The 20,764-nt window shown below is 36.6% G+C and overlaps 1 protein-coding gene and 1 long non-coding RNA gene across 4 annotated transcripts in view; one reads left to right on the top strand and one right to left on the bottom strand.

Moving 5' to 3' along the window:
- Nucleotides 1–20,764, bottom strand: part of Bank1 (B cell scaffold protein with ankyrin repeats 1) — a 171,159-nt gene that overhangs the window by 17,967 nt on the left and 132,428 nt on the right. For 2 of the 3 annotated variants that reach the window (XM_070022344.1, XM_070022346.1), the window contains exons 8-10: nucleotides 19,374–19,452; nucleotides 15,141–15,449; nucleotides 11,030–11,338 (exon numbers count right to left, since the gene is read on the bottom strand). In XM_070022344.1, coding sequence (XP_069878445.1) covers nucleotides 11,030–11,338; nucleotides 15,141–15,449; nucleotides 19,374–19,452 — 697 coding nt within the window. The remainder of the gene's footprint in view (nucleotides 1–11,029; nucleotides 11,339–15,140; nucleotides 15,450–19,373; nucleotides 19,453–20,764) is intronic. The other variant, XM_070022345.1, reaches the window with a different exon arrangement.
- On the top strand, nucleotides 339–15,461 carry LOC138826946 (uncharacterized). Its single transcript, XR_011371912.1, has 3 exons — nucleotides 339–554; nucleotides 13,620–13,698; nucleotides 15,378–15,461. It is a non-coding gene; the product is annotated as an uncharacterized lncRNA (long non-coding RNA).

The raw sequence follows: 20,764 nt of genomic DNA, 5'->3' as shown, positions 1-20,764 counted from the left end.
TGGGAGAGAAGTCAGCATTACTCACCCCATTTTGCAGATGAAAAATAAAATTGATTGTTTAATATTTATTGAGTACCCACAAAGTTCCCTATAGCTTCTGGCATTTGTTAATGAAAAAGCCCCAGAGTCTTTACTACTTTACTTTGGAAAATGAACATCCCAGAGTTACATTGATTTTTTTTTTATGGGCAGTCTGAATTATGGGGTTTGGGAATTGGAAGAGGTCTGGGAGATTTAGGCCAACCTCATCTGTTTATAGATGAGGAAGGTGGAAGTAACTAGCTTGTAAAATGGCTAAGTAATTTTGCAATGATCCCAGAGCTGTTGTTAGCAGAGAAGTGATTTAACCCTCCAGCCCTGAGCTTCAGTTGGTCCCTTCCTTCCTTACAACACTGTTGCATCTTGCTTTAGGTATGAGTTTTTCTTCAAGCAGAAGGAAGGAGACAAGCACCTGGAATCCTCCTTACTCAAGAAGGATCATGTTCAAAGACAGCCACATGTGCAGCAGGGAAAGAGGATTTCTCCTCCTGCAACTTTCTTTTCTTGCCAATAAGGTAAAAGTTTAGATGGAGTGATTCAAATGTCTCACTCAATTTATATTCTAAGATCTCTTATTTTCTCTAGTCATTCCAGGTCCCCTGGTGGAATAGATTTCTGAGTGACAACTAGGATGTTGTCTTTTGAAAGATTATTTGAAATGTGAAGTTTTAGACTAATAGGAGAACTAGAAAACATTAGAGCACAGATAATGCATTGAGATGATTCTGTCTTTGTATCTTTGAATAGTTGGAGGGTATAATTTATACACACTTAACCTCATCAGTGTTCAGAACATGATTCCAAGGAAATTATGACAAATGTCAATGTTGATGACCTTCTGCTTTGTGAAATCTTATTTTTCTCTTGCTTCTTGAAATTAGAATTTGAGACAAAAGGAACATGCATACATTATTTGTTCTTGTCACTGCCTTTAAACATAAAAAAATCCATAGAGAAAGGAAAACAAATGTTGAGGTTGCAAATAAATCCTATAAGATACAATTGTCCCAAATAATACCCTCATTTATTTTAAATATTGGTAAGATGACTTCTGTAAAAAGTTTCTCCAGAATAGAAATGACATTGAATGAGGGAAATTAGCATAGTATTAAATATTCAAAATGTTAAGCGACACAGAACTAGCAGAAGAGCAGAGGAGGGGAAGGTGAAACAGAACAAATTCCTTGCACAATTTGTCTTTGCAAGCTGCTTCTGCAAGAACATTCTTCATGTCAGTCTTACTTGTGATCTACTGCAAGAAGAAATGGCCTTCTTTAAGAGATCTGAGAAAGCTTTTTCTGGATTATTTTATAAGCTGCAAAGATGAATGCCAGTGTAATAGTGTTCTAGAAGATGTAGATAAGTCACCATCCCCTTGATAGTCCATGCCCAGGAGAGATGAAGAATGAAATGTTTGGAACTGTGTACCTCTAACTGGTGATTCTTTTTGGAACTAGAGATCTGAGATAAAGCAAAACATGCGTCTATCAAGATTGCATTCTGAGCCTTTGGGAAATGGTAGCCATATAGACAGATCTAGTGATAGCAGTGTGCCTTATTATATACTTGGCAACCTTTCATGAGATTGTGAACTACCTAAGCAAGTGCTGTACTAGGTTCTGAGGTAAAGTAACCAATGATGTAGTCACAGCTTCCACATCATCGTCCTGCTTGGTATATTGACTTAAATAAGAGTCGAATATCCCACTAGTGCCTATGGATGAAAGCAGATAGAGATGAGAGTTAATCTGAAAGAGGATTGGTCCAGGTTGATTCACTGTGGCTCTGTTCTTCCTGCTTGTACCCCCCAATCTATGTCTTATACCTACATTGCAAAAGATAGCTAGAAAAAGAGAAAATGAGGTTAGAAAATAAAAGCAGGACAAGTGAGCCCTTTGTCTAATCACAGATGCAGGGGACACAATGTTCCTATCCTGAAAGTCATCCTATTAGTGAATTGGAAACTCAGAGGGAAGGGGTAGCCTCTAAAAATTGCTCAAGAGAGATGGACACTCAGCTCACCTTTAAAATCACCATTCCACTGTGCCAGCATTAGTTAAAGGTTACATTTAAACACATTTATTAAATATAGGTCACCATATGTGAACAGGAACACTGAAGGTGTGGTATGGACTAGACAGACACAGAAGCTACCTCATACACAGTCACTTACTGCGTGTGTGTGGTCATGTACTGTGACATGTAAACAAGAGTAGTGGCATTTTATTGTCTGGAAATGAACAGCAATCAGTTCCCCTGGGGGCCAAGAAGTGGCCCTGAGATTGTCAGAGGCAGAAGAAGAAAGCACATATCTTCCTGGAGGAAATTTCCATCAATGACGGTATCCCCCAAATGCTTGTTTCCTGAGGAAAAAAGCATTAATTTTCTTTCCCATTCTTATCAGAGACATTGATTTAATAGACATGTGGCAAACAGAATTACTCTGCCCAAACAGGAAATCACACTATTTATTATTTTCTCTATGTTTAAGCAACTTTTTCTTTGTTGTTGAAATAGGAAACAACCGTTTTAATTTATATATATGCCATTTTTCATGCACATAAGAATATTTCTATTCTAGATCTATTTCTTATCCAGGAAGTTGCTACATTCCGAAGGAAAGCAGTTAATATGTAATTCTGTCTATTGATAGCTTGAGGCTATTGAGTTTATTAGCCAAACCTCTACTCAACTTTGGCCAGGTGGGTTTTCCTCTTGTTACCAGACAAGTAACATATATTAAGTACCAACTGTTTATATGGTAGTAATTTTCATTTTTGTTTTCATCCATTTGTATTCAATTTGTATAGACACTAGTAACATCTTCAGGAAAGGAGAAGAAAGAGTCACCAGGAAGGCAGGAACTTAAGGCTTACAAACAAAATACATATGTCACTCTGTTCTGAAACAACCACAATATACATATTATATCCTGTGGCTAAATGTCTTGAATAAGGTCACGAGGCACAAGGTGGACCCATGGCACCTGATCGAAGACTTCCTTTAATCCTTTTGTTTTTCAAAGACAAATGGTTTGGAAGGTTAGGGCATTGTAATACTGGGAACTATGATGAATTCACCTTTTGGTCTCATATTTCATGTTTGCCAAAAGGAACTTTCCTACTGTTTTTTCCCTTTGCAATCAGGAAATGGTCTTCTAAAAAGACCATGAGTCCATGATTTGTATTCTGACGTGTTTCATCAAAATATCTGCTTTCTGATTATGCTCACTTTGGACCACCATTACAAATGAAGTCTTAGCTGGGTAACAGTGGTTCACATCTGTAATCCTAGTTACTCAGGAAATTGAGACTGGAGGATTATGGCTTGCAGCCAGCTTGGGCAAAAAAGTCTATCAGACTTCATCCATCTCCAAAGAACCAGCAAAACTTTGGACTGGAGGTGTGACTCAAGTCAAGTGGGAGAGCACCAGTCATGTGCCAGCAAGCCAAATGAGAAAACAAGGCCTTGAGTTCGATACTTGATATTAGTTCACTTTCCCACCCCTCCCAAATCTAACTAATTAATTTTGGCAGACTCAACCCATAGGGAGCAGATTAAAACCTCCAAAAGAACAGAAGGATGCCATTTTTTTCTAGATTGTTGTCAGTACTAGTAGTTAGGAACTATTTTGAGAAAGTCGTGCAGTATGCATATAAACCCCAGGGTTTACCCATGGCAAGAAGAAGGCTATCTAGGGAGATGAGACAGGTATATCTCACCTCTTAGCCTATGGGTATGTTCTGTCACACGGTCTACCATCTCCTGAATATTCTGTTATGCTGGCTAATGGACATTTGTAATTTTATGAAAACCCGGTGAAGCAGGTGTTGACAACTTTTAAACAATAAATGAAAACTGACTGAACCAAGATCATATAGCTTTCCCAAAGCTGCACCACCTTCAGTGACACAGGCTTTAGTCAAATTCAGTTCCATCTGTCTTCACCATCCTTAGGAATGTCACTACATCCTGTGGTTCTCCTTGGCAGGAGATGCCTCTCAATGTACCAACTCCACAGAGCATCTTAGTTTTCTTAGAACTTAAACATACACACATTAAAAGACCGGGTAGAAAATACTGTGAATTCAAGAAATCTAAAATGAGAGAAAAAATAAAGAGAGCCTATGTTGGCTGCTTGATAAATACCTTCTCTAAAGAAGTCAAACACTGGCTTGGAAATAATCTAGGTAAGAGAATAAAAGAGGTACTAGTGGTATTTGAGTATGGGTAGGTTTCTTGTGTTTTTTTTTTTTTTTTTCTTTTTCAGGGAGAGGAGTTGATGGTACTGAGATATGAAACCAGGGCCTTTTGCATTTACTAGGCAAGTACTTTAACACTTGAGCAATGCCCCCTCCAATTTAGCTTTAGATATATTTTTGGAAGGGGTCTTGGACCCAATCCTCCTCCTACCACTTTCCAGTAGTGGTATGATGACACCTGTGCATAACTACACCCTTTTGTTGCTATTGTTGTTGAGATGAGATCTTGCTAACATTTTGCCCTGCCTGGTCTTGAAATGCTGTCTTCCTAATCTATGTCTCTGAAGTAGCTGAGATTACAGGTATGAGTCATAATGTCTGATGCAAAGCAGACAATTTTCAGAGTAGATAATTTTGAAATCCTGGCTTGTAGGTTCTAGGATGTCTAGTTGTATTCTTGACTTCTAACTTATAGATGTCACTAATATTTCCCTAATTGTGACAATCAAATTATCTCTAGATAGTACCATGTCTTTTCACAGTTATATCCCTACTACCTTGAGCTGCTGCTTTAGGACAATAAAATCACTCACTAAAGGAGTATTTTACAAGCCAGGTTCTGGTGGCTCATGCCTGTAATCCTAGCTACTCTGGAGGCTGAGATCTGAGGATTGTGATTTGAAGCCAGCTGGGCAGGAAAGTTGGTGAGACTCTTACCTCCAATTAACCACCAGAAAACCAGAAGTGGTGCTGTGGCTCAAGTGGTAGAGTGCTAGCCTTGAGCAAAAGGGACAGTGCTCAGACCCAGAGTTTAAGCCCCAGGACCAGAAAAAATAAGGTATTTTACAGAGTGTTTAGCAATACAAAACATTGAAGGAGAGGGACCAAATACACTATACAAATGAATGAAAAATCGAAGTGCCTGATAATATTTGTAATAATTTTTCTCACATAAGTCCTTTAACATTGATTTCTACCACAGTAGATCACTGCTTCTGCCCTACTTCAATATCCAGCCATTGAATCTTTAGAAGATGAAGCTGAATAAGTTTGTCATTATTTTGTCACCATTTCAATAGATGCTCTGACAGTCTTTCTGGGGCTGTATTCAGAGTGTCTGTGAAAGACCAGGGAATCACCATGTTCTGTGAGAAGGGCAGAAAGAAAATCAGCACGTGTGAGTTACACTAACAGTGTTCCCTTACAATGAAGAGTAAACTTGACACACAGAGTTTATGACGGCTTCTTTGCAGAATTGTGCCAGCATTGTATCTGGGAAAGGAGAGGCGAAGAGTCACCAGAGAAAGCAGGAACTTTAGGTTTACAAACACAAAATACATATGTCACTCTGTTCTGAAAGCATCTACGATATACATATTATGGCCTCTGGCTAAATGGCTTGAATAAGATCACCGAGGCAGAAGTTGGACCCATGGCACTTGATGTAAGAGCTCCTTTAATCCACTTGACTATGTTTCTTTACTAATGAGAGCAGAGCCTAGTCTATGCTGTCACATTTACAATGAAATGGATTAATTTTCTCAAGAGTGTCCACAAGGTCTTCCCTATTTTTTTTCTTCTTCTCCGTTTGTATTTCAATTGCATTGTGTGTGATCCATTTCAAGTCCAGGTGTATTGAGGGTGAAATTTATTTTTTCTGAGAGCAACTGAGTTGTACTTGACATTTTGGGGTCCCATACATGGAGTAGCTCGTCCAAAGGTCATGTACAACTTAGTTGCTTCGCAAAATGTCAAGGGCAACTCAGTAGCAATTGTAAATTAAAAGAGAAATTATATTTTACCCCCATCAGCCGCATGGACTCTGAGGAAGTATCTTTGTTCAATTAATTGTACGAGGGTGAAGTGGAAAATTGTTCACTGATGTTGAAAGATTTTCCCCAACAGGCATTCAGCTCTTTGCATGATTTATGGATATAATTTTACTATTCATCTATCTACACGATGACAAGTGCTTATTTTCTTTTCTTGAGTTGTCTTAAATCAAGAACTCTGTCACTAAAGAAGACTGTAAATCCATGTTAATTTAACTATAGTTGTGGTGCTTAATGAACTTGATCTTTTCCAGTACAACAGGGAGAGAGAATTGGAGAGAAAAGTGGAGCTGTGGCTCAAGTGGTAGAGCGCTAGCCTTGAGCTGAAGAGCTGAGGGGACAGTGCCCAGGGCCAGAGTTCAAGCCCCATGACTAACAGAAAACAAAAACAAAAAAACAAAAAAACCCCTCTTTAAACAAAAATGAATTCTTCTTATGACTGTCACTGTAAGATTATGTTTAATGCCACAGAACTGGGATAAAGAATCAGCTACCTATCTTTTTAATATAGTAGACCAACATGTGTTGGCTTTGCATTAATAAGTTCCATTTCTGTGGGGACTGGACCTTCTCTCTCATATATCATACTTCTCAAGAGCAGTTAGAAAAGTTAGTTATGGGCTGGGAAGTTTGCTCAGTGGTAGAGTACTTGCCTTGCATGCCTGAGGCCCTGGGTTCGATTCCTCAGCACCACATAAGCAGAAAAAAGCCAGAAGTGGTACTGTGGCTCTAATGGTAGGGCACTAGCCTTGAGCTGAAGAGCTGAGGGACAGCGCCCAGGCCCAGATTCAGTCCCCACAACCGGCAAAAAAAAAAAAAAAAAAAAAAAAGAAAAGAAAAAGAAAAAGAAAAGAAAAGAAAGAAAAAAATGAGCTATTAGGGTTTTGTTTTCTTCTGTGTGGGCTCTGTCCTTCAAATTAATGTGTGAAATGTTAAATGTTTGAAACTGGAGAAATGTAAATTATAGGTTGATGTATTCTTCTGCTCATCCTCCAGGGTGATACTGAAGTCTTGTTTTTAGCCCCATTGTGGTGGAATTTCTATTATTTGCTCCTCAGGAAATATTCATTATTTCCACTATGAATTCAGGACACTTAGCTTGGCACCTAAGAATACCAATGGGCAAAACCACATGAGGTTGGTCTCTTTCTTTACTGTTTATTTTTTTTTTGGGGGGGGGAGTTATTCCTGGAGTACTCTACTGTGTGATCTCATGCCTTCAGCTCATGCTGCTCTCCATTATTTTTTATGTAAGATCTTACTTTGTACCTGTGCTGGCTTGGGCCATAATCTGCTATTTATACTTCCTATCATAGCTGGAATGACAGGCATGCATCACCGTTCTCAGCTTTTTCTGTTGAAATGGTGACTTGAGAACTTTTACTTTTCCCCTAGAACTGAAATTCTCCCCATGTCGGCCTCCTCAGTAACTAGGATGACAGGTGTGAGCCACCACACCCAGCTCTCCACCAATGGTTTGTATGGGTTTGAGGAAGGAAATAACTACCAATGAATACTGATTAAACAAACCTATCCATGAGGGAAGCATTTGGTGTCATAGGCACAGGTCTGGAGGACAGACTGATACTGGATTCAAATCCCCCTTCTTCCTCTCACTGAAACTCACTGATCATCAGTTCTCTAACTCTAAAATGACACCATCAGTGCCAACCATCCAGGATTAGGAATGATGGCAAGAGCTGCCTGATAATAATAATGGTGAAGAGTGGTTTTAGTGAACTTGTCCTATTAGGGGACCCGTCTTCTATCTCCACTTCACCCTAGTTCTATTACCTATTTTCCTTAACTTCTTACCAAGCCAGAATTCAAGAAACACTCCCCCCCAGATACTTTTTCTATGTTAAAGTTAGTTTGTAGAGGTCATACTTTCTCTATATACTGAGAAGGGACAAATTAGAATTGTCACAAATTTAATGTAATGAGCAGATACTACACACTAGACACTGCAATGAGCATTTGCTATTGTGACCTCTTTTGAAAGCTATAAATCTATGAAGTAGATACTGTAACTCTTATCCACAGTTTCCTATTAGGAAATAACATCTCAGCTATATGAAGTTACTTTGCTTAGGTGATATCGGCTAGAATTTAATACAAATTTTTCTGAAAGCTGATATAGTTATGCTCTATTTCTGGCTCTCCTTTGCCCTGTTTCTTGCCAGTACTTTTTTTTTTTGAGTCTCTGAAATGGTAAACTAAGATTCTACACCCTATATTCTTCTTTCACCCTAATGAGGAATCCTTCTCTTTTGGCTATGTTATACCATGTATATGCCAACATCTTGCTACCATTCTGTGTTCTGGCAAGAATCTGGGCAAACTGGTCTTCTTCTAATTGAATGGATGGTTTTCTGGGAAATGGTGGCAATTCTATTTAATAGATCCTCCTGAGCTGTGGGATCAGTATGGAAAGATATGGCAAAAGACTTTAGTGTTGTGAAAAGCAAAGAACATCAGTAAAGAATTAGCCAATGTGGCTATTTCCCTCTAATGCCAAACAATAATCAATGGTGTAAAAGACAAAGGCCAGACCTTAGATCTCAGTGACAGAGAAAAGGAAGAGGCTTTTGGCTACTTCCTATAGTCTAAGTCTCGCTACCAATTGAGGGTGAGGAACAAATAACATACTTATTTTGTTTATTTAATTTCAAAAATAAAGTATTTTATCATTAGTTGCATTTCCAGTAAAACAAATAACATGAACAAATTAGATTGTCTAATTAAAAGAACAATATGTCTCATATGTGTTAATGCTAGGCTTAGGATGTATAGGTAAGATAAATAACTTAAAATGTTTTAGTACAAAGTCGAGAGTTTAAAGTTTACATATAATCACAGTATGTTATTTGGAGGGACAGTTGCAATACTAGAGTTAGAACCTGAGACCTTGTGGTTTCTAGGCAAGTGATCTATCACTTGAGTTACAACCTGGGTATCTGTTGCTTTAGTTTAGTTTTCAGATAAGGTCTTGAACTTTTTGCAGTGGTAGGAGAATAGGGAGGCTGGCCTTGAAGCACAATACATTCCTACCTCATGCATAGCTAGGATTGCAAGTATGCGGTAGCATGCCTAGAGAAGATAAATTGAACCATTGCCATGTAGAGATCCAAGTAATTAATGCACAGAAGGACTCTGTCATTGGTACTTAATACGTTTTTTATATAATTAAGAAATCAATGAGCACAGAGGAAAACTATTCCAATCCACTTAGATAACTTGGGGATTGGTTGAAAGTCTAACGTAGTCATTGTCTTAAATTCCTCTGAAGTTCTATGAAATGAGACAATCAAATATAGTAAGAGGTCATTCATCTCAGCAAAGGACAGAAGCGGTAAGACATGGGACCCAAGGCACTATAGATTACAGGAATGACACACTGGGCAGGAAACAGGAGGAATAAGATGAATCTGTTCCTTCTGAATGATGAAGTTTCCAGTCTTCTTACTCTTCATCTCAGAGTGCTGGAAACTAGATGTATAAGTATAGAATTACATGTGGATCAAATTCTAGAAAAATTGAGAAGAACGGGAGGCTAGGGCTACACACAGCTAGCATTTTGGAGGCTCGGGTTGACAAAGCTGGTTAGCTCCAGGCAGACTACCAGACAGCATACAACTAGCAAGCAGGCATTCCCTCGGGAATTTTGGAGCTTCATCCTCCACATGAAAGCCAAGAAAAGCCTAGGTGATGGGAGTGTCAAGCCTTACAGTCAGAACGAATGAATAACAACGAAGACAAACAACATAGGCAAGAGTGTAGAAGGAAAGCAAGGTCTAGACAAAACAAACTAAAAACAGAAACAAAAACGAAGGGAAACAGAAACAGTAATAAAGATTTTGAATTTTCCTTCTCTCCATCCTCCCCAAAGGGAAAATATGTTATAAAAACAAGCAAACACAAAGAAAAGAAAGAAATCTTGGAGGAATAAAACCCCAAAGATGAGACCTTCAGTAAGAAGATGGGAAGATAAAGCCCTAAGCAAAAATAACACAAGATGGGAATTGTGGCATCAAGAATCTCCTTGGGGAGGAGTACAGATGGTGGTGCATCGATTAAAAATAACTAGACCTAACAGAGTTTGCACATTGAATTATGCCTACTTTCTTTCTACAAGTATTTTGAATTTAGCAGCTTCATTTGAAGAGACTGAAGTCATGTGGTAATCTAGCAAGGGCCTAGGGATCCTGATGATAGATATCCTAGCATTTCTCATTAAAGATTGCTGCTTGGCTTTACAATCTACAGAAGAGTTGGCATTCACATTCTAGTTTTACAGAAATATTTACTTGTTTGCTATAATTTACCATCATCATAGTAGAATACTGTTGAGTAAATATGTTGTTCATTGATAAACAGAAAATATATGTACTATACTTTTATATATAAGTCTCTGAACACTTTCTGTTTTGAGAATATGATGGCTTCTCTTGAGCATTGTAAGCACAGAAGAGTGCTGTTTCGTTTAGGTTGATTCATGGTTCATATTTAAATAATCATGCTCAGCTTCCTTCTTGTAAAAGTATGGAATTCTTTCAAATAGATTTTAGATATGTATGCTATGGTTCATGTACCCCAGATAATTTTAAGAATTATTCTTCTTAATAAAAAACTTAAAACATATAACCCAATCCTTAATTTTTATTTCTTTATTCATCATGTTCTTAAAGTAAAAGTTCCAATGTCATTTGAAAAGATACTTTCAGTTTCTAGAGTTTTAGAGCCTCACCACATCATCTTGTTTCTCCCTCCACAAAAGAGCCAAAAAATAAGTATAATCTACAAAGAACAATAACATATTACCTTGAAGTAAGAGAGAGTGAACTAGGGGGTGGCATTTTCTAAAAAGAATGTGCTCATTATCTGACTTATGAAATGGTGACCCCTCTATACAGGACCTTTACAATAACAATAAAAATATTGACTTAAGAATGTTACCTTGAGCGATGTAAGGTGTTTTCTCTTCGCTAGGAAGGATATTTACAGGTCGGGGTGTGGGTGCAGGAGGTCTGTTCATAATGAAAGACCGACTCCCAGTTTTCTTTTTTATACTCATATGGGCCAATATCATGTCATATTCATTGTCATCAATCTCAGCAAATGTGTATGGATCTTCATCCTCTTCCTGCTCTTTTTCATCCTCTTCCTCTTCTTCTCCTTTGGGCTCATCCCTTGTGTCCTGTTTTACGTTCAATGGATCACTCCAAATTTCCCTTCTTTCCATTTGGTCTTCTACAATTTTCCCTGCTTATGAAATATTTAGATAGCACTTTTCATTTAACATGCAATATTCTTGGTGTCCATCTGTCACTTTTGTGAGTTCCCCAAAGTAACTTAATCAAACCTCCTAGGAAATAATATGAAGTCTTATTCTTGCCTACAGAAGACTAATTATAAACTACCCACAAAATTCCAAACAGAAAAATGAGCTGTATAATGTACTAACTTAATTTTCTATAGTTTACAATGGTCAATTTTGCTCAAAAAGACACTTTCAGGCATGGATTTCTTTGACAACATTAGTATTTTCCACATTATGCACATATTTAATATCAGGAAATTGAGCTATAAATCTAATCTAAACTTGAAGTGCATTGAAAATGTTGTTTTCAAGCATAATACTCTTAGACACTTTATTTATTCAAAATCATTTTAACTTTCATATTTCTTATGGTGTTGTTGCCCTAAGATTCAATTTCTTTTCAGATGACAGGTTGAATAGCCAAAGGTACCATTATTTGCTTTCCTAGCAGCTATTTTCTGGCTATGACAAACTGACCTTCAAAAAATGCCAATGAGGACTTCCAAGGACACTGAAAGTGAGGTTCATGATGTAAAAGACAGCATAAACATGGGCTTCAGGATTAATTCATTTGAAAAGGATAAAATTTCAGGCTTCACTATCTCTTGTGGCTTCACATGTAGTAAAATGTCTACATATTTTTATTATATATTTAGAATATATATAATAAAATATTTTAGTAGTTGTTTAGAAGACAAAATGTATGAAATGCTTTGAACAATGAGTGAGTTAGAAAGGTGGCTGATTGTCCATGAGAGAGATGTTTGTTTGTTTCTCATTTATATCCAACTTGACTTTATTTGACTAGTTAGATTCTAAACAAAGTACTCACTCTGTTTGCGGATGGGGATTTCAGTGGAAAACCTTATAAGCTAAGAGAAATACAAATAATAAGGCAGAAAAAAGAATATTCTTATAAGACAATTGAACAATTGGTTAACCTATGAGGAAAGGTACTCTTCCAATACTCTTTCAGTCACTTGAATCCAAGAAGCATTAGTTACGTTTGTACCTAGCATGAACTTCCAGATCAACATGACTTGCCTTCCCCCGATCCCCCATAGATCATGTGGCTTTGAGACTTTGACTTCGTGACTTCTGTTTCTCTGACAGCCTCCTGGGTGAAACTCGATTAAGTGTGTGGGAAATGCTTTTACAGTGCTTCATTTTTAGCAAAATGTGTCAACCACCTCACTTTTACGAGCCCATTTCCTGAGCTGCTAGCTCTCTCTCTGTTCCCACCCACCATTCTTCCCAACTCTTTCCAAAGTCGATGCTTGCACTAGAAATCACACATTTTACTTTTTATGTTCCAAAGTATCAGATTATACTTTTCATTGAACAGTAAAAATGAGCTATCTCATTTAAATTAAACGATTCAATTCTGTTAATTCCAGCTTTTGAAACAACAGAGGAAAGAATTAAGTAGAAAAGAGATGGATAGTAGAATTGCAGAGTAGTTCTTCCTAGAAGTGTTTTTTACCTTCTAATTACAAACCATATGGTCAGGTGTCTGAACCAAAGACTTAGTCTCAGTGAACTAAATTCTTTGTGTTATGATCACAAAGATCGTGTGAAAATGGAGAGATAATGTGTTCTTTTTATAAAGTTTTGAATATTCCATTGGGATCCATATTTGTTTCTCCAATAATTATGTCTATGTGTTGATCCTTGGGAATGCTACACCCAAGGAATTGGGTAGATGGCCTTTCTGTTTTCAGTAGTTGGGGACAGATAGGATTTACTCTGAAGGAGTAATTCCTGAAGCCACAACAAGTCCAAGTAAAAACCCATACAAAGTCCCTGGCAAAATGATTAGTGGCAGCTGCCAGTTTAAAGATGGACACGTTATTTTCCATTAGCAGCCCTATGTGTTGAAAACACCATATATAAAATGTAAAACTACTGTCCTTAAATACAAGCCACCAATCCTTCATTTTATCTCGTCTACTTGGTAGTTTTCAAGAGTCACATTTCTGGTCACAGGCACCTGGTGAGCACTAGGGAGAGATTAGTTCTCGACTACCTAAGCAACAAATGAAGTACAGAAATTTACACTAGGGAAATACAATTTGATTTAGCTACTATAAGAGAGTTTAACTTATAAATAGACTTCATTGCCTATTTTGATAATTGTGTAAAATTATTTCCACATGTAAAATTAGAAAAATGTATCCGCATTTTATTGTCTGTTTACTGCTAACCTATATTTCCTTTCCCACACAGATTTTTCTGTGCTCTCTTCATGGCTATCACTCAAGAGTCCACTAGAGCTCGACACATGACAATGAATGCCTGCTGATGAGTGAGTGAATCAGAACAGAATCCACTTGGTATTTCCCAATAAATAGTGTGCTTCAGCTCGAAATGAAGTGCAGAACTTCCGAACTCGTATATACAGAGGTTACTCTGATACACTTGAGCCTTCCCCATGATAAAGCCTTCAAGGACATCAATGTTAAATGACATGGCTTCAGAATTTCCCTCAGGAACAGTGTTTATGCACCTTATAGCTTTCTGGGACCCTGAAACTAAAATAGAGCAATAAGCTGTGCACTGATGATGGGTGTTTACATCTCTTATCATTTTTTTTGTAAGAACATTTGATGAATTTGTAAAGTAAGTGTGAAATAATGTTGAACAAAGTAGGAGGTAATTGGTGACATAAGACTGCAGCTGGAGCTGGGGGTTTCCAGGCTGCTGAATACTCCAAGCAGAGAAGTCCTACAAGGAAGCTGCTCTTCATGGTCCCCAAAAGGACTAAATAGCATGCTCCCAACTCCCTCTCTCCCTCACCCAATTGTGCATCTGGGAACATATGCTATGACAGCGAAGTTAACTGGTCTACCACTTTGGCAGGGATATCATGTTCCTAGACTTTGATCTCAGTGTACTCCATGATAAGCCCATTACCATTTTCCTATGGTTACTAAGTAAAAAGAATGCCTAAGATCCTTTGCAAATCATCTGTTAATCACTGTAAACCATTAGCTTTTTCTTTTTGCCAGCAGACTAAGAGGATCTCTGAAATATGATGCTGTTTACTACAGGATGCCTGACGTTTGTAGTGAGATTTTTGCTCCAGAAGGAAGGAAAAAACAAGGAGGGAGAAAGAGAGGGGGAAATGGAATGAGGAGGAAGTGGAGGAAAGAAACAAGGGAGAAATCAATGAAGGGTGAAAAGAAGGGAGAAATGAGTGAAGGGTGAAAAGAAGGCAAGAAGACAGGAAGGGTGAAAAATGGAAGGAAGGAAGGAAGGAAAGAAGGAAGGAAGGAAGGAAAGAAGGGAGGGAGAGATAGAAAGAAGAAAGAAGGATGGAAGGAAAGAAGGAAGGAAGGAAGCAAGGAAGAAAAGATGGAAGGAAAGAAGGAGATGGTAGGCTTTTCTTACTTCATTTTCTTAGACACTAGTTAATAAACAGTAAAATGTAAAATTACACTTGGTTTCGGAAGCTGATCATGTTTGCATAGATTTACTACTGCACTATATACTATGCAAGCCCATCAAATCCTGTTTTTTAAATTATATTTTTATCTTTAGTTGTTAAAAAGGGTTACCATTCACCACATTAGTTTGTAAGTACATTGCATCATGATTGATATCAACTTTTTCATTATTCCCTCCTATCTCTTCCAACCCAATCCCTCTTTCAATTGTCCCAGTTTCTTAACGCTACACATTGAATATTAGGACTGAGTTCTTCCCCACTTCCTGTTTTTGTTGTTGTTGTTTTGCATTTACACATACCCTGTATCTTGAAGTGAGGTCTTTCTAGTTGGGAGGCAGGAGATACAAGTCTTGGTGGGGGTAGAGGTGGTCTGCCACAGGTGAGTGGCTGTTGAGGATTGTTTTCTAGATTAATTCCAGGAATGAACACATATAAGTCATCATACTGGTTCTCAGAACTGTTGGTGTCAACCTCTGGTTGGCTGTGCTTTGCTTCTGCACTGGATTCATTCTCCTTCCCTTCCATTGCCCTTTCAGATGTCTCCGCTCCATTTGCAGTTGGCCTGTGTGTCTTCCTCTTTCCATGATGACATGCTGAGTACTGTGTGGCTATAAAAGATGAAGATTGTACAATTTCACTGCAGCACCCCCTCCATAGTTTATAGATGTTTAAAGAACTAGTAGTCCAGCTAATCCTGTTATGGCTCCATATGGTGGAAAACTGTCAACTATATAACTTTTACTGACTTTCTTTTTGAAAATTTAAAGCATTTATCCAATGAGCTTTATTATATTCTTGTTACAGCAGTAGATGACACACATGGATATAATGATATTTTGATTTGGTGGAGTTGTCATTGAGCAGATTCATATACTTGAAAGCATGATCTATTTTTATTCAAAAATATTATACTATGAATATTACTTAGCCAATTATTAATATTTTTGATGGGAAGGCATTCAAATTACAAGTACTAGGTAATTTTCAGAAACTTAGAACCTTCATGTATAAATGCATACTATTCTGAAATGTAATCAAATTCCCTCCACACAAAGAACCATGCTATGATTTATTCTTCATATTATATACAAAAGCCATTAGAACATGATAATTTGAAATTTGAAAATATTTATCCAATTTTCTTTAAAAGATTTTTTTTTCTAAAAGAAGGATAAAAAATTGTGCTAACTAGAATGCGCCTATAAATCTACAAGTAAACACATTACATGATAAAAGACAAATATATATTTGGATATGATAAATTACACAGAACTCTAGACATTCACACAATGAAGTCTAAGGAGGATATTCCTAGCAGACCACAAAAGCTCAATAGCTATGTGCATATGATCGTACAAAATGATGCTTACTGAAATGAACTCCAAGAAATGGAAACAAGAGGTTTCCTTTTGTTGCTGTTTTTGTTTCTGTATCTTTTGTCTTGTATGTAAATTTATCTGTTTGGGGAAGAGTAAGGAGGCGCACAGAAATGGTGGAACAATGTGTGAACTAAGCAGCAGTGATATTCACTAGATACTATGTTGAAAATGAACTATACAACTTGCTGGGGGCTGTTGAGAGGGAAAAACTGGGAGAAAATGAGGGAAGAGGTGGAACTGTTAAAAAGAAATGTACATATTCATTGTTTGACTTATGTGACTGTAACTCCTTTGTAAATTACCTTTACAAGAACAATTAAAAAATAAGTGAATATATTTTTTTAAAAATCAAGGTGATTTTTTTTGTTGGTTGGTATGTCCCTCCCCCACGGTATAACCCCTGTTTTCACTGTATTTGATATTGATATAATTTGGGGAGGGGAAGGAAAAAACAAATTGTTTAAATAGGGATACAGATTGACCCATTGCAACAATGAGATGTACAAGATGCTATGTTGAAAAATGAACTTTATAATTTAGGTGGGGGGGTGGTGTTGGGTGGGGGGTATGCAGCTGAGGAGGTGGGAGGGAAGGGATGGTAGAGGAAAAGCAAAGGAAGAAGCAACAATGCTGGATAAGAAATGTACTTATTACCTTTCTCATGTAACTGTAACCTCTCTATACAGTATGGTCACAATAAAAGACTTAATTAAAAAATCAAGGTAAACTTTTGGATCTTTCAAGCCAACTTTGGGACCTCTATAATGGAATGTGTGAACTGTTACTTTCAATGCAAAAACAGGCATTGTTTAAAATACTTGTTTAAGTAAAACATCATTTAAAAAGCCAAATAGCAGAGTAGAGAGAAAAGGAATTTTTAAAGTGAATGATTACATTATAGAAAACTTTGAGCCATAGGAGAAAAATTAGGCATAGGAAAAAAAACATACTAATGCTAGTAATATGCATTATTATATAGTATTTTCTTTTCTCTCTCTTTTTCCTTTAATGTGAGAAAAACGATACAGCTTTCAGTACCAGATGTGAACAAAGAGTATTTATAAGAAGCTGCTTTTCAAATGATCTCTCCAGACAGATTTCATTCATTTTTCCTTTCCTCCCACCAGAACACTGAGCCTTAAACAATGTAGTCCCAAGAAACATTTGACCGAGATGATGAAATGACTAGAAAGAAATTGTTGCTTGGGCAAGTAAAGGCACTTCACTATTTCTGTCGGGAAAATCAGTCATCAACTCAGAATTACATTCATGCTACCGTAAATTACTCACAGCCACACTTTGGTTTATACATCCACTATTGCTTGACACTAATGAGCTAACGACGTCTCCCTGGTACATGTCAAATGTACCTAACCTGGAATGCAACTCTGGAAAACTGGATTTTATCAGCTCATGCTTTGAAGCCAGTGAGAATCTGCTGACTTCTTCACTGGGTCTCCCATGCAAGGCTGAAGACTGTAACTTTATAAATATGAGAGTTCTCAATTTCAAACTGTAGGCAAGAGAATTAACTTTTTGAATAACTGAGATATGTTCTCTTATTATACAAAGTTCTTCTGGGGATTAAGTATCATGACAGATATATGGTAAGTATCATTTTGGGCCTTTATTATTACCTTCTATCATTTTTTAATTTAATTGTCAAGGTGATGTACAGAGGGGTTACAGTTACTTACATGTTCAACAAGAAATGTAATCATTACCTTTATTATCATTATAATGTTAAAATTTGTAAGCTTAAAAGTTGTTGTGAATTTAATATTTAGCTCATGCGCATTCACATGAACGTGTGTGTGTGTGTGTGTGTGTGTGTGTGTGTGTGTGTGTGTGTTGCAATGTTTGAAGGAGTTGATTGTGCCGAAGTATGGATTATACAAAGTAGACATGAGAACCTATTAGATGATTTAAAGAATAGTGATTACTTCTTTCATGATAGAATTTCAACTACTATCATAGATTTTCTTAATAGCTGTTTACTACTGGCATTTTGGACTGAGGAACTGTCTGGTATATTGTAGAATGTTTAGTAGCATTCTTAGCATCTCTATTAAATAAATACCAGTAGTGACCCTCTCTCCCCAAGTCATGATGACAGAAAATAATTGTTCACTAACAAGTTGGCAATGAACAGGCTTCTACTGAGAACAACTGTACCCCGGGAATAAACCACTGAGAGCTAAATAGCAACAAAAGGGGTGCGAAATGGAGGAAGGCTAGCATATGCAGAAGGCAGCGTGGACAGTATTATATAACAGATTGAATATGGCATGGAGGAGAAAGTAAAAAGGATAAAGGAGGCTAGATTAATTATCTAACTGCCTTGACAAAGAAATACAGGAATTTTCACCTGCTGAGACTAAAAATCAGAAAGTAGAGAAGTTGGTAGTGGTAGAGCTATGTGCATATGAACATATAGAATGATGTTTATTGAAATGAATTCCAAGAAATGGAAACAAGAGGTTTTTTTATTATTTGGGGTTTTCTGTTTTTCTTCCCTTTTGTTGTTTTTGATTTCTCTACCTTTTGTCTTGTAAGTTTAGAAATGTACTCATTATCTGACTGATGTAACTGAACTCCTCTAGATGTCATCTTTACAATAACAGTTAAAAAAACAGAAATATAGGGTATGCAATATCTATCAGAAATGCTGCTTGAAGATGTTGAACAGACCATTGTATGCTAATGAAGCCTAATGAATGCTGAATATGTTGTCAGACATTAGAATATATAATACATAGAACCGGGAGGTCTTTAAAGCTTTTATCTGCCCTTCTTGCTTCATTGCTTTGAAAAGTAAGGATTAGAACAAATGTGATTGTATTTTCATAAAACACACTTGAAATATAGTCATCAAGTAGAAAAAATATCAGTGTTGCCGCCATACAATTTTAGGGTAGGAAAACATGTGTTTGGTTATTATTAAATCCTGAACATATCAAAAGTATTTCAATTATCAATTGTAAAAGTATTTCTACCATGGTAGAAATTAAGTCATTCAGTTAATTATTTTTTTACATTCTTTAGTCATACTTCTGTAGTTGTATATTCATAGATTTCTAATTACACATATATTTTGAGTTATATTCCATAATAGTAAAGCTACATATAAATGTAACATATAGGAACACTTACAGGGTGAATATGTAGTGAATGAGATAAAATCGTCCTTATAGTCATTTTCTTGCTCATTATTACTATAAGCTTCTTGGATCTGTGAAAAATGAATATAACTTTCATTAGTGTGCATTAAAGTTCCTAAATCTTAATTTGATACCTGGAGAGATTAAAAACATAGTTTTAAAGTTTTATCAAATGTTTTACCTCTATTTTATGACAGATGTTGTCTACAATTCATTAATGGTACACAGTGAAATGACTACAAGTGAGAAATGGAACAACTATAATAAACAATAAGTCTATTTAAAAATGAAAGAAAATCATCATGAAACTGAGGTGCAGTAAACAATTTTGAAATAAAATGGAATACTACTGTTCCTTGCAGAAATTATGATCTTTAGTTCCTTTTAACAATTCTGTAGCTTTTACTAATTCAAAAAGTATTCTTAATCATATCAAGAATTTTAATACAGTGAAAGACAATGAAATTATATGGTTGTTTTCTGTTTTTGAGAGAAAGAAAGAAACCAACCTTAACTAATTTTTGTGTTTTTTGAAATCAGTTCTATTTTATGAATATATTTATACATATATGTATGATCCTCAGATCTCAGCCTCTTAAGTAGGCAGGAATACAGAGGTGAGTCATTACCACACAGCTACAAAAGCACTTTTATATGATATGCCTAGGATATCACTAATACATCACACTGCAATACCCTAAGTATTTTATTTCTTATTCCAATTTTACATTTAAGTTCTGGAATTTACTTCCATTCTGGATATTGCTATCATAGAAGAACAATATGTTGGAAATGATCTCTACAACCTGGGAGGGGAATGGGGGAAGGGAAAGGAGGAGAAAAATGAGGGAAGGGGTAACAAGTTCGACATGTATTGGCATGCATTATGGATATGGATATGCATATGTTTTCATTTCCTATTCTTCTGACATGAACAATAACACATCCGTTTGTGATTCAAAATTAAAGTTAATAAGTGTTTGTACAGTCAATACAAAATACCACCGCATCAAAATACCTTAATCATTATACTGTATTAAATATTCAATAAAATCAAATTCCCGAATATGTGTCCAGTTGGAGGAAACCTAAATAGACGCCAATGAATTGAGTAACTCATGTTTCCAATCCCACAGACCAAAGTTAGTGAAGAGAGTCAGGTATATACATTTCTGTTGAATATGTCAAGAGCCCATTGCTTCCTTACTTTTTCTTCTGAGGCTTTCATTATTTCAGTGAGGGTCAAAGAGAAACACATGGGAAACAAACAGGCCGAACAACCGAAGGATAGCTTTGTCATCCTCACTGGGTTGGGCTGTTTGATTGATCTAAAATCAGAGGGGCAAGTGGTTCTTGAAATCTATGTCAGAAGCAATCATAAAA

Source organism: Dipodomys merriami, unplaced genomic scaffold (genome assembly GCF_024711535.1).
Source record: "Dipodomys merriami isolate MVZ:Mamm:240054 unplaced genomic scaffold, mDipMer1.0.p SCAF_15, whole genome shotgun sequence".
Classification (NCBI taxonomy): domain Eukaryota; kingdom Metazoa; phylum Chordata; class Mammalia; order Rodentia; family Heteromyidae; genus Dipodomys; species Dipodomys merriami.
The sequence above is the reverse complement of the archived record's forward strand: the minus strand, read 5'-3'. Positions and strand labels throughout refer to the sequence as shown.